The sequence below is a fragment of the Bicyclus anynana genome, chromosome 16 (assembly GCF_947172395.1).
Source record: "Bicyclus anynana chromosome 16, ilBicAnyn1.1, whole genome shotgun sequence".
In the NCBI taxonomy this organism is placed as follows: Eukaryota; Metazoa; Arthropoda; class Insecta; order Lepidoptera; family Nymphalidae; genus Bicyclus; species Bicyclus anynana.
The window spans coordinates 7,584,095-7,597,013 of record NC_069098.1 but is presented as its reverse complement, the minus strand read 5'-3'; the positions used below and the strand labels follow the sequence as shown (position 1 = coordinate 7,597,013).

Here is a 12,919-nt window from a genome sequence, read left to right as displayed (position 1 = left end):
TGTTCGCTCGAACCGGCGGTGTCGTGTCAGTATCAACATATCATATACGAGCTAATAACCGTGATAGCCTAGTGGATATGACCCCTGCCTCCGATTCTGGAAGACGCAGGTTTGATCCGGTCCGAGGCATACATCTCCATCTTTTCAGTTGTGTGCATTTTAAGAAAATTAAATATCACGTGTCTCAAACGATGAAGGTAAACATCGTAAGGAAACCTGCATACCAGAAAATTTTCTTAATTCTCTGCGTGTGTGAAGTCTGCCAATCCGCATTGGGCCGGCGTGGTGGACTCGAGCTCAGCAGTGAGCCGAATATGGGTTGACAATGATGAAAATGATGATATACGAGCTTCGAAGCGCGTCAACGCTCGTACGAGTTGAGCGTGTGCCAAAAGGCGCGCCTATACGTGCCTCCAAGTGCGCAAAACGAGCTCATACGCGCGTATAAAACGTTAGTCTGAAACCGCTCTAAGTTTCTTTACCTTAACGCTTTATCACGTAAAGTGAACTTATTTTCACTCAATTATCCCATAATGTCGGTTTTTAAAATTATTGTTGGTTGTTTTAATATTATTTTTATGTTAAGGTTAAGGTCAACTTGTTAAATTTTAGGGTTTACAATGCTAAATTTTGCAACTAGGTAAACGTAATGCTAAACTGTTGCACACGGAGACGGTTATATTTATTTATTTTAAGTACAAAGTCAATACGTAAATATAATTTCTTTGTGCTCGTAAACGCTAGTCGTTTAAATATCTACACACACTTAGCCATTTTTATATATGAATAATAACATTGCTAAGCAACTTGTGAACAGATTAACAGCAGCTTAATTATTATTGATACATTTAAAGATAAAAGTATACCTATATGATAATGATTTAGCGTAAATGTAAATGACGTAGTATTTGTATAAACAAGGTCAATGATACATTATATCATTGTGTAAATAATAATAATAATAATAAATGTATTTGCTTTAGACATGGGTTATACATATGGTTATGGTTAATAACATTAAACATACATTTCGATCGGAACATGTTTTGCCGTTATAGGCGTGCATAATATTTATGAAAACGTAGTGTTAATAGAGCAATAAGATTATTATACTCATTAAAATTTAAAAAATACAAGGATTTTATTAAAATTTATTAAAGTGAATCAATTTAAATAAATAAAATAAAAACCTAAGTTAATTGATTATGAAACACGGCTAAAACTCACGTGATATTACGTCGGAGTATGCCCGACTAGTTAATATGAATAACACTCACGATAGTAGTATTAATATGAATAACACTCACGATAGTTTAAATTCTAAAAAAACCTAAGTTTTTGAGTTATATCAAGATGGCGCCCATAGAGCAACTATGACATGACAATTGTCAGCCAACGTCAAATCGATTAATGCATTGAAAACGTCATCTATCCGCCATTATTACCCTTAATAATGTTGCATTTCTTGGGAGATAATGAATATTATTTTGAAAGAATTAAAGTAAATTCGTAGATTTGTATAATCAAAAATAGTTAAAATAAAAATCTTCTTTTATTTTCGCCAGGGTACAATGACTGATCCTGCTCCATACAATTTTGGACCATATCCTTTGTATATGGGTGCAATTTTTTTTTTTAATTCTTTACAAGTTAGCCCTTGACTACAATCTCACCTGATGGTAAGTGATGATGCAGTCTAAGATGGAAGCGGGCTAACTTGTTTGAAGGAGGATGAAAATCCACACCCCTTTCGGTTTCTACACGGCATCGTACCGGAACGCTAAATCGTTTGGCGGTACGTCTTTGCCGGTAGGGTGGTAACTAGCCACGGCCGAAGACTCCCACCAGCCAGACCTGGACAAATTAAGAAAATCTCAATCTGCCTAGCCGGGGATCGAACCCAGGAGCCACGGAGGCCGTCACATATTTAATATTTATTTATTGATTGGAAATTTATTAAACAAGCTAGGTTAAAAAAAATAATGTAATTGGTTTTGTAAAATTACGTATTGTTAATTCAAGTTTGAAATGAGAACGAGCGCCTATCGCACAAAACTCGTTATAATTCAAGAAATATACCACTTTTTCTAGATTTTTTTTATTTATTATTTTACGATAAAAAAAGAAAAAAGACTCATATTTTCGTCAAAATAACTTTTAGAAAAATCCTAATAGGAATTTTCCATTTAGTAGTATTTTATACATGTAGTACTAACCCTAATTAAAAAGCCTATGCGCACCTCTGAGCCTTGTAACTACTTTGACTGAATGTAGGTACCAGAGAGGTCCTGGGTTCGATTCCCCAGCTCGGGTCAGTTTATTTTCTGAATTAATTCAGTTGTGATCTGTTCGGCATCGGCCGTTGTTAGTTACCATCCTACCGTACAAAGTACGTAATGACAAGCGATTTAGCGTTCTGGTGCAAAAATATAATAAATAGTACAAGGTTCTGGTACGATGTGTATCCGCTATGTAGAAATCGCGTCAGAGGTATGGGTACAAACTAAACCTCTAACCTAAACCTCTTTGCTAAAAGATATAGTAAATATTTTAAGTAAGATCATTTCCATCTCCGTGGCGCACTGGTATGCGCGGTGGATTTACAAAACGGAGGTCCTAGGTTCGATCCGAACGTACCGCCAAGCGATTTAGCGTTCCGTTATGATGTCGTGTAGAAACCGAAAGCATTGTGGATTTTCAACCTCCTTCTAAGAAGTTAGCCCGCTCCCATCTTAGACTGCATCATCACTTACCATCAGGTGTTTGTAGTCAAGGGCTAACTTGTAAAGAACAAAAAAAATATATATTAGATTGTATCGTCATTTAAAATCAGTCAAACTACATTTTGTAACAATAGTAACAGTTAGCCTAAATTTTTGGCTTTGGGCAACCTCATCATAACAACCTTTAATAACCCATACCTATATTCGGCTTACTGTAGACCAACGTCTCCTCTCAGAATAAGAGTTCGAAGACTCCTCTTGTTCTGAGTAACCCATCTAGACTACCACGCTGGCCCATTGCCGATTGGCAGACTTTTCAACCGTAAAGATTAGGGATGATGACAGTTTTTAAATTGTATATAAATTAAGAGTATGCTAAACAGTAAAATTTTATAAAAGTCTACAGGGATTTAAATCGCGGATCCCTGAAAAACGCCTCATACAAAACGGTACGAACTAATGACGTCGTATGTACTTAATGATCGTTAGATTTGTATGGGCGTTCAAACAAAATTAAAATAATAAATATCTTTGTTATTTGTGTGTTTATGTTTATAGTTCAAATATTAAAAAATGTCACAATAAACTAAAACTAGATTTAGAAATATTTATAATCTTATTATGCAAATATCCAGACAATCTTTGCTTTTTATGTATAAGTTTGTTAACATTGACCTTATTTACCCGAATGTATCTTAAAAATCAATATATTCAAACCTAGTCATCATCCCTATTAAGAAAATTCTCAGGTACCTATGCAGTTTTCTCACGTTCTTTTACCTTCACTGTTTAAATTTCATTTAATTTCGTAAAAATAATATGGGCCGATATATTTTTAACCAAAATAAGGTTGTTTCTAATTTGGATCTTACTGTTGGCAACTGTAGTAAACCTATATGATAGGAATAAAATATGCGAAGGAGGGATTTTTAAATGAGCTTTAAAAACTGGTATGTGAGTTATTTTCATTTGTTATTTATTAAAGTTTATTTTGACGTTTTTCTTTCTCCGTAGACATAATTTTTCAGACGTGTTGTCAGGCAGATAGATATAAAATCAATGTTTAAAGATGCGGTTTAATGAAATCCATGAACGATGTCACTCTGGAGTACACTGAAGGTAAGGACAACGGCAATGCAGATCCAAACGATACAACACCAATCTGTAAAAGTTGAATAAAAGCAGGCGTTACTTTGCGGAAGATTATTATAAATAGTGACTAATTTATTTAATTCTTTATCCGGGAAAACCAATAAATACTAGCGAAGTCGCATTAGAACGATCAAAAAATAATTTTTCAAATCGGTTCGAGTAATCAATCTACATACATTAAAAAAAATGAGCTTTGATGTCGGTTAAAAATTAATGAAATAGTAGATTGTTAACCGAGGGTGGAAAGAATCAATCCCCGAGGTATTTAGGCTATAGTCCGAGTATGAATTGATTCTTTTACCCGTGTTAAACACTCTACTTTTCATTTCGAATATGAGGAAATTTCATTTCGATTATGAGGAAATTATCATTATTGTCTATTTATTTGGCCCGCTCTTGTGACTACTCCGCTAGGCGGCTCTCTCTAAGAAGAATGACCTACGTAAAAATCTTGTTACATCCTACTCGAAGAACCACTAATGTTATAGAATTCACTTTTCCTTTGGTGGAATACCTATATTGCTTATTGCAAGTAAAATTACTGGTTCACATTTGAATGGTTTTTAAAATAAACCTTTAGATAGCACTATGCACCTTAAAGACGTCTTGTTCATTCCACCATATTGGGGAGAGAGAAAGAGAGAAAGCGCGAGAAGAAATGAGACGGCAAATAGTCGTTCGGAAATAACTTTAGATTTTTTTTTTAATATTAAATACTAGGTATATATATTTAAAATTAATTGTCATTATATTTTTTTTCATTATCTATTTTTTTGAAACTCCGTCACTGTTATGTAAAAGATTAGTATCCCGGCAATTCATGTCGACTTTTCAAATTTTATTTAGGGAACTCGACACGTTATTGTTGCGGCTTATTCCGATTAAGAAGTTTGCGCTAAATTTATACTGGCTGTTTAGAAACTCACATGGCCGTAGCATTTTTTTATAATTACTTTACTTTTTACATAAAAGTTTTCCTCTAGAACTTCATTGACGTCTGAATAGGCTGTATGGTCAACGATCTTTGCTTGCCCCCGAATTCAGTTGGGGACAAATTAAAAAAAAAAACAAAACTCTTCACAGCTAATGACAGCAGTTCTATTTTTAAAGTTCATTCCGGCCCTTAGGTGGGAAGTAATTTGTATGAGTTATTCCCTCCCTGTGTAGGGAAGCAGCATTTTCCACCCAATACTCAGATCAAAACAACACTACTTTTCGAGTATGAGAAATGAAAAATAACTAACCAGCCTGTTTGATATTGTGATTTTCGTTAACAATAGGCTATATAGAAAATTACGGTTGTTATTGATTTTATGTTGATTACATTACTGTGGTTAAAAAGGTATACACGGTTAGTGAATAGGCCAGCAGGACTGACGGCTTTACATGCTATTCGAGGAACATTAAAACAGGCTGATAATGATCATGATGAATGATGAATATTATGATAAAGGCTCAGCCGTGCATTCTACCAATGATCAGTGATCACGAGGGCAGCGTGATTAATCTTATTCAGCCTAGCCAGCCTATTCAACATTATTAGTTTAAACTAATGTAGCTTTTTTTGTCGACCTCCGTGGCATAGTATGCTCGGTGGATTTACAAGACTGAGGTCCTGGGTTTCATCCTCGGCTGTGCCGATTGAGGTTTTATTAATTGATACAGGTCTGGCTGGTGGGAGGCTTCAGCCGTGGCAGAAACATACTGTTAACTTAACTTAGCGTTCCAGTACGATGTTGTGTAGGAACCGAACGGGTGTGGATGTTCATCCTCCTCCCAACAAGTTAGCCCGAGTCCAACTTAGATTGCATTATCACTTATAATCAGGTGAGATTTTAGTCCAGGGCTAAGAGACGGGGCACACGATGCGTTGCGGTGGTGGTGCGGCGCCTGAGCGGTGTTGCTGCGTCGTCATACATAGAAATATCTGTGGCATGGCACACGATGCGCTCCGGCGCCGCACCGGACTTGCAACCACCGAGACGTCGTGGGGAGGGGTGAATGCGTTGCGACGTCGGAGCGGGACCGCTCAGTTGTTTATTACCAGACTATCCAATGCTGCTACGGCGCCGTTGCGACATAACAACGTTGCGGCGCCGCATCGGACTTGCAACCACCGAGATGAGGTTGGGAGGGGTGAATGCGTTGCGACGTCGGAGCGGCACCGCTCAGTTGTTTATTAACAGATTGTCCAACGCTACTACGGCGCCATTGCGACATAACAACGTTGCAGCGCCGCACGGGACTTGCAACCACCGAGACGAGGTGGGGAGGGGTGAATGCGTTGCGACATCGGAGCGGCACCGCTCAGTTGTTTATTAACAGACTGTCCAACGCTACTCCGGCGCCGTTGCGACATAACAACGTTGCGGTGCCGCACCGGACTTGCAACCACCGAGACGAGGTGGGGAGGGGTGAATGCGTTGCGACATCGGAGCGGCACCGCTCAGTTGTTTATTAACAGACTGTCCAACGCTACTCCGGCGCCGTTGCGACATAACAACGTTGCGGTGCCGCACCGGACTTGCAACCACCGAGACGAGGTGGGGAGGGGTGAATGCGTTGCGACGTCAGAGCGGCACCGCTTAGTTGTTTATTAAGAGACTACTACGGCGCCGTTGTTATGCCCGTTGATGCGGTGAAATCTTTAAAAAAAAAAACAAGCTTTACTTACAAGAGTCAATCTTCCACCAACTCCGCTAACGAGTGGGCCACCAGAGTCGCCCTGGCTCGGACCGGCACCTCTCAGCGTGCTGGTGCAAATGTGCGAACTCTGTATAACAGTCGGGTAGCCGGCGTTGCAAACGCTGTTAGTGATCACATTGACACTCACATAGCTCAAAAACTGGTTTTGAGAAATAGTATTCTCTGAAACAATATTATTAATTCTTAATCGTATTTAGTTTGTTCTTACATTTCATGTTTTTGACGGCCTCCGTGGCGCAGTGGTATGCGCGGTGGATTTACAAAACGGAGGTCCTGGGTTCGATCCCCGGCTGGGCAGATTGAGATTTTCTTAATTTGTCCAGGTCTGGCTGGTGGGAGGCTTCGGCCGTGGCTAGTTACCACCCTACCGGCAAAGACATACCGCCAAGCGATTTAGCGTTCCGGTACGATGCCGTGTAGAAACCGAAAGGGGTGTGGATTTTCATCCTCCTCCTAACAAGTTAGCGCGCTTCCATCTTAGACTGCATCATCACTTACCATCAGGTGAGATTGTAGTCAAGGGCTAACTTGTAAAGAATAAAAAAAAAGTAGGATGTTGCGGGTGACAATTCGTTTAACTATTGAAAGTTTGCCGCGATTCACGATAATAGTACGTATTCGTACGTCATATAGTTCGGAATTTAAATTAAACCTTTGATAAGTTACCTCTTTGGTCGCCATGTTGCGGAATAAAAGATCGTTTCATTTTTAAATTACACGACAAATGTGATTTTACATAGTAATTTATTTGGCCGCTAAACACGACAAATATATATTTTCATACAACTGTTACTGGCTGCTCGACCAGTAGTTACAACAAATTTTATTTATATCGAAAGAGGTTGTCAAAGTAATGCTCAAATTTCCAAGCATGTTTGAGAAAAAATAATTACATTATTAATTATTTAATACTAGCGGACGCCTGCGACTTCGTCTGCGTGGATTTTAGTTTTTCAGAAATCCCTCGGAAACCATAGATTTTTTCGAGATAAAAGTAGTCTATGTGTTAATTCAGGCTATAATATATCTTAATACCAAATTTCAGCTAATTCGGTTCAGTAGTTGAGGCGTGAAAAAGTAACAAACATTAATATCATCAAAATCATCAGTTTTCGCAAACCTCGGGAAACCATGGATTTTTTCGGAATATGTGTTAATCCAGAGTAAAATCTATATACATTCCAAATTTCAGCTAAATCGCTTCAGAAGAAGCGGCGTTATAGAGTAACAAACATTCAAACATCCAAACATCCATACAAACTTTCGCGTTTATAATATTAAGTAGGATAATAAAATGTATTATACATTACCACACACCATTGTCAGTTAATCCAAATCCAGATGTTGTAGCCTGAGTACCAGCAAAATGCTCATGTAATAAATTTCCAGAAGGCAGTGCAATAGAAGAAATGCTAGCTACAAACAGAGTATGAATATCAGTTATATATGAATTCAATTGAATTTAAATCATGTTTTGAACTTCCTAAGGGTGACCGCTTGGTAACGTAACGCGTTACGCCGCCACTCTATCTGGCTTCCTTTTCTCTCACGCATACGGCATCAGCAGTGATATTTTGTAACGACGTATTGTATAACACGCAAATGCGAGTTTCGGATTCACCTCTGTCTTTCTCATTCTATAGTATTGTGTTAGACAGAGAGAGATATAACTGAATTCGAAACAAGCACTAGCGGGCTGCAGAAACATCATAGCTGAATAGCAGTGGCGAAGGATGGAATTTTGACGAAGGTAAGCCGTTTCAAAAAAAAAGGAAATTCATACCGCTTGACAGAAACTCCGGTTTCTCATACATCCATACATTTATATTTATTACAATAATGAATGAGCCGTGATAGCCCAGTGGATGTAACCTTTGCCTCTGATTCCAGAGGGTGTGGGTTCGAATCCTGACCGGTACATGCAGCATCAACTTTTAAGTTGTGTACATTTTAAGAAATTAAATATCACGTGTCTCAAACGGTGAAGGAAAAACATCGTGAGAAAACTTGCATACCAAATATTTTTTTTAATACGTGTGTGAAGTCTGCCAATCCGCATCGGGCCAGCGTGGTGGACTATTGGCCTAACCCCTCTCATTCTGAGAGGAGACTTGAGCTCAGCAATGAGCGGAATATGGTTGATAATGACAATAATGAATATGTATGTACGGATTATTAAAAGGTAACCCGGTGGGAATCGGTCTGTATAGACTCATCGCCGCTGCTAAACAGCCCTGTTAAGTTATCACATCTGTTGAGCGTTCCGAGACGCACAAGTTTTTATTTTAACGTAATGACAAACGTAACGATCTTTACACCAAAACAAAATTATTCAATATCACGCAACTATACACATACAATACCTGTCTCATAATAAAAAAAACCATGACCACTACATTCTACTATAACATTTAAGCATAGGACTCAATCTCAGGAATAAATATAAAATCAATATTTGGCAACCACGGACAAAACCCTATGGAAATAAAAACATATTATGTCAGGGTGCTCAGTTATATAACAATTTCCCAAACTCCATTAAGGAGTTGAATAACATAAAAGCATTCAAGAAATCGATTAGATCCTACATCCTCACGAACTTAGACAAAATTATAAAAAAACAATGTAATTAAAATTTTGTTACAATAATGCACGCTGTCTGCAAAAATTACGATATGTTAACTCTGAGTTAAGTGAACTGTGTGCCTTGTGGGAGTTTTCAATATTTTCATACTGTTACTATCACGGTGACGTTTACGCAAATTTATATTGAATTGAAACAGTTGTGCAGTAGTGCCGCTAGATGCCGCTGTTTCAATTCCTTAGAAATTCGCGGTTACGTTACGTGACGGTAACAGTATCAAACTGCCACTAGGCCCTCTGTACGTTCTTTTTTGGAGAAATTCAATGTCTTTAAACCGAAAGTGGATACTTACGTGAAAACTGTACAGGTTCGAGGAAGAAAACAAGGGCAACGTCATTACGGGCGGTTAACCAAGAAAAATCGGGATGCATGATTACTGCACTGGTTTTTATTCTTGTACCCCCGTGGAAGAGCAAATGGGAGCCGAGGACGACAGTCAACCTCCATGCAATGTTGCGACCGTCAAACCAACAGTGACAGGCTGTCAGTACCAGTCTGTTACTAATAAGACTTCCGCCGCATACTCCTCTGTTAGTGGTCCCGGCGATGTCCGAGATAATACCAGCCTGTAAAAAAAATACGTGTGGCACTCGGGGACTGCTGCGGTAAAGCTGTTGCATAGCATTCTTTATCAACTTATGCAGTATTTTATTTTCTTTGGAAAATAACAAAAAAAATAAAAGATCTTAGACCATTTAAATAACAGGACCTGCCTCGCTAACCGTTACCCCTCTGACAAAGATCAAAAATCTATGAACTAACGCTAAAACTGTTGCTATAGAATCGATGTTTCATTGCTGCCGGTTTGTGTAGTTAAATGGCATAAAAAACGGCCAAAATCTTGTAGTTTAGTAAAAGATGGAGTAACGTTTCATTTGAAAGTATTTAAACCTTAATTTTATAAAATTTGTAATAAAAACAATTTATAAAAAGAATCGATTCTTTTGACGAAACAGCCAAACGTCGATCAGTAATCGAATATTCTATGTATTTAATCTGTGGATAGTCTAAGCAATGTGTATGTTAGCTGTGTAAAAATTACGCGTGTGTGTATTGCGAGTCAAATGTATAGTTGTGTGTAGTGTATGGACATAGAAAATTTTTAGTTTTACACCACCTATCCAGTTGAGTCGATATGATAACGTCGAAATATTGTGTTAATGCACGGCTTGGATGTTAGGTTTATTTTCGTTACGGAATTTATCGATTTGGTCGCTGCACTCAAAGCCCGCGATAAAAGCTATGCAATAGCTTAATAATAGAAAATTATTAATTATCGTCGTGCTTTCATTTGTACTGGTATCATCGTATTTGGCTATAGTCTATATAATATAGTATAGCACTTTGCCAGTTTTTTTTTTTAACTTTTTACTTACGATTTGTCTATTAGGTGTTCAGACATAATTATAGTCAAGCACGACCTTATGTAATTAAAAAAACAAATACATACAAAATAAAAGCGGACGCACGCAACTTCGTCCGCGTGGAATTTAGTTTTTTACAAATCCCTCGGAAACCTTGGATTTTTTTCGGGATAAAAAGTAACCTAATCCAGACTAAGTAGTGTTAATCCAGACTATAATCAATCTCTACTTCAAATTTCAGGTAATTCAGTTCAGTAGTCGCGGCGTGAAAGAGTAACAAACGGTCATTACCATCAAAGTCATCAGTTTCTTGTAAATCTCGGGAAACCATGGATTTTTTCGGGACTAAGTGTTATGTGTTAATCCAAAATAAAATCTATTTCAATTCCAAATTTCAGCAATTCGGTTCAGTAGTTGCGGCGTTAAAGAGTAACTAACATCCAAACATAGAAACTTTCGCGTTTATAATATTTGCAGGATTAATAGGATCATACCTGATAAGGGATTTGGGCAGGTTCAGCGGGATGACCACCCAGTATCCTAGATGACCGCCGCTTGAGGTAAGCTTCTTCGGCCTCCTGGATTCTTTTAGCTTCTGGAATGCCAAATCTAGTCATGTACCCGTACACAGGACTAAAGTTGTCATATTCTGGCACAGTTGCAGCTGAAACGAATGCTGTTAAAGCTACGAGAATTATTAGTAGCTTCATGGTTACAGCTAAATATCCGAAATAATTATGACACTGAAATTAATCCTCCTTTTATAAGTTTCTGAAATGTCATTTTATAATCTGGGTTTAATTAATAAGATTAATAGGATAAGATAATTGGCGGATTTTCAACTGATTTTATCGGTTGATATTAATTTTCAAATATCCAACATATTTGCAATTTTTTTTTATATAAGCTTTACGATCAGCATTTTTTTTTTTTTTTAAACCTATCAGCTGCTGGTAAGTGTACTTGGATGTGCCCGAAGGTGGAACGCGCTTGTCTAGAAGATGCCTATTCACTCTCTTCTTCAAGATGCCCAGGTTGTAAGAATTAGGAAACGCTGACTTCCATTGGACTGGAGAGAGTTCCATACCCTAGTCATGCGTATAATATAAGCAAATCGCTTCGTACAAGTTCTAGGGATGTCAATTACATAGGGATGGAAACTAACCTAATAGGAGTACAAATAGAAACATAAGATAACTTGTCCTTATAACTACACAAATAATGCTCACGGCAAGAATAATACCTACTTTTTCACGCAGGACCCGGCTGGTTTTTTTGGAAAAAATGAGCCAATCCATGCTACCGGATATTTATCGGATGTTTTTTTTCACTGCGTCAGCTTAGTCTATGGGTCTCCACGGCGGTTCGTAAATATCCCTACTACAATTATTTATTCTCGACAGTTCCATAATCTGGGTACGTATTCTAAAGCCATTCTCAATGTGAACTATTTACCAACAAACTAATTAATAAAAACCGTCCAAGTGCGTGCCGGACCACGCGCAGTGTAGGGTTCAGTAGCACTTTAATCCGTTATGAAATGCACAAAAATACCGATAACGATACTCCACACCGTGGGATAGACGGTAAAAATTCATCCTCACTTTGCATCCAGCGACTCACTGTAACCTGCTTAATTATTATAATATTGTACGATTTTTATTCAAAAGAGCAGTTATTGATTTCTTGCCGGTTCTTCTCAACAGAACTTGTCTTCAGAAAAGGTGGTACAGTATTTACAAATAGTCAAACATGACGTTTCGTAAGTGCTTGTAAATGCCTACCTGAGTTAAATGAATTTTGAATTTGAATTTTTAAAATCGATCTAGCAGTATTTAAGTTTAATCGTTACATGCAAAAATACTGTTACAAATTGTTATTATCAAAATACTAAACTACGTATCCTCCGAGTATGTGTATAATCTGTTTATTATCTATACTTAAGTCTATTAGTCGATTGATTGATACTTTTTTTCCTTCTTCCGGTGTCCGCCATTGTACAACCAGTGTGTGTAACAAAAATCCACTAATAAATTCAATAAAGCCGTTTCATTTTATTAAATACTAGCGGACGCCCGCGACTTCGTCCGCGTGTAACTTAATGTAAACTTTCAACTACACCTACCCCTAGCCACCCCTCCCCTACCCCTACCCCTACTCCTAGCCTATATCTACCCTATCCCTTTCCTACCCCTACCCTATCCCTACCCTACGACGATTCGAAAGAACCCAGAAACGTTTCATATGTATACGCACTTCGCCTCGGGCCGTGCAGTAATCGTAATACTTTAATTTCGCCGTAACTTCAAAACCAAACGTCCAATTTTAAT

General features: G+C 37.9%; 1 protein-coding gene across 1 annotated transcript; it reads right to left on the bottom strand.

The window, feature by feature from the left end:
- Positions 1–3,692: 3,692 nt before the first annotated feature.
- LOC112050760 (collagenase-like) lies at positions 3,693–11,299 on the bottom strand. Its single transcript, XM_024089103.2, has 5 exons — positions 11,084–11,299; positions 9,518–9,791; positions 7,899–7,997; positions 6,550–6,743; positions 3,693–3,885 (listed from the first exon to the last, which is right to left on the bottom strand). Exons 1-5 carry the CDS (start codon positions 11,297–11,299, stop codon positions 3,787–3,789), a joined length of 882 nt encoding a protein of 293 aa, XP_023944871.2. The 3' UTR covers positions 3,693–3,786.
- Positions 11,300–12,919: the final 1,620 nt, after the last annotated feature.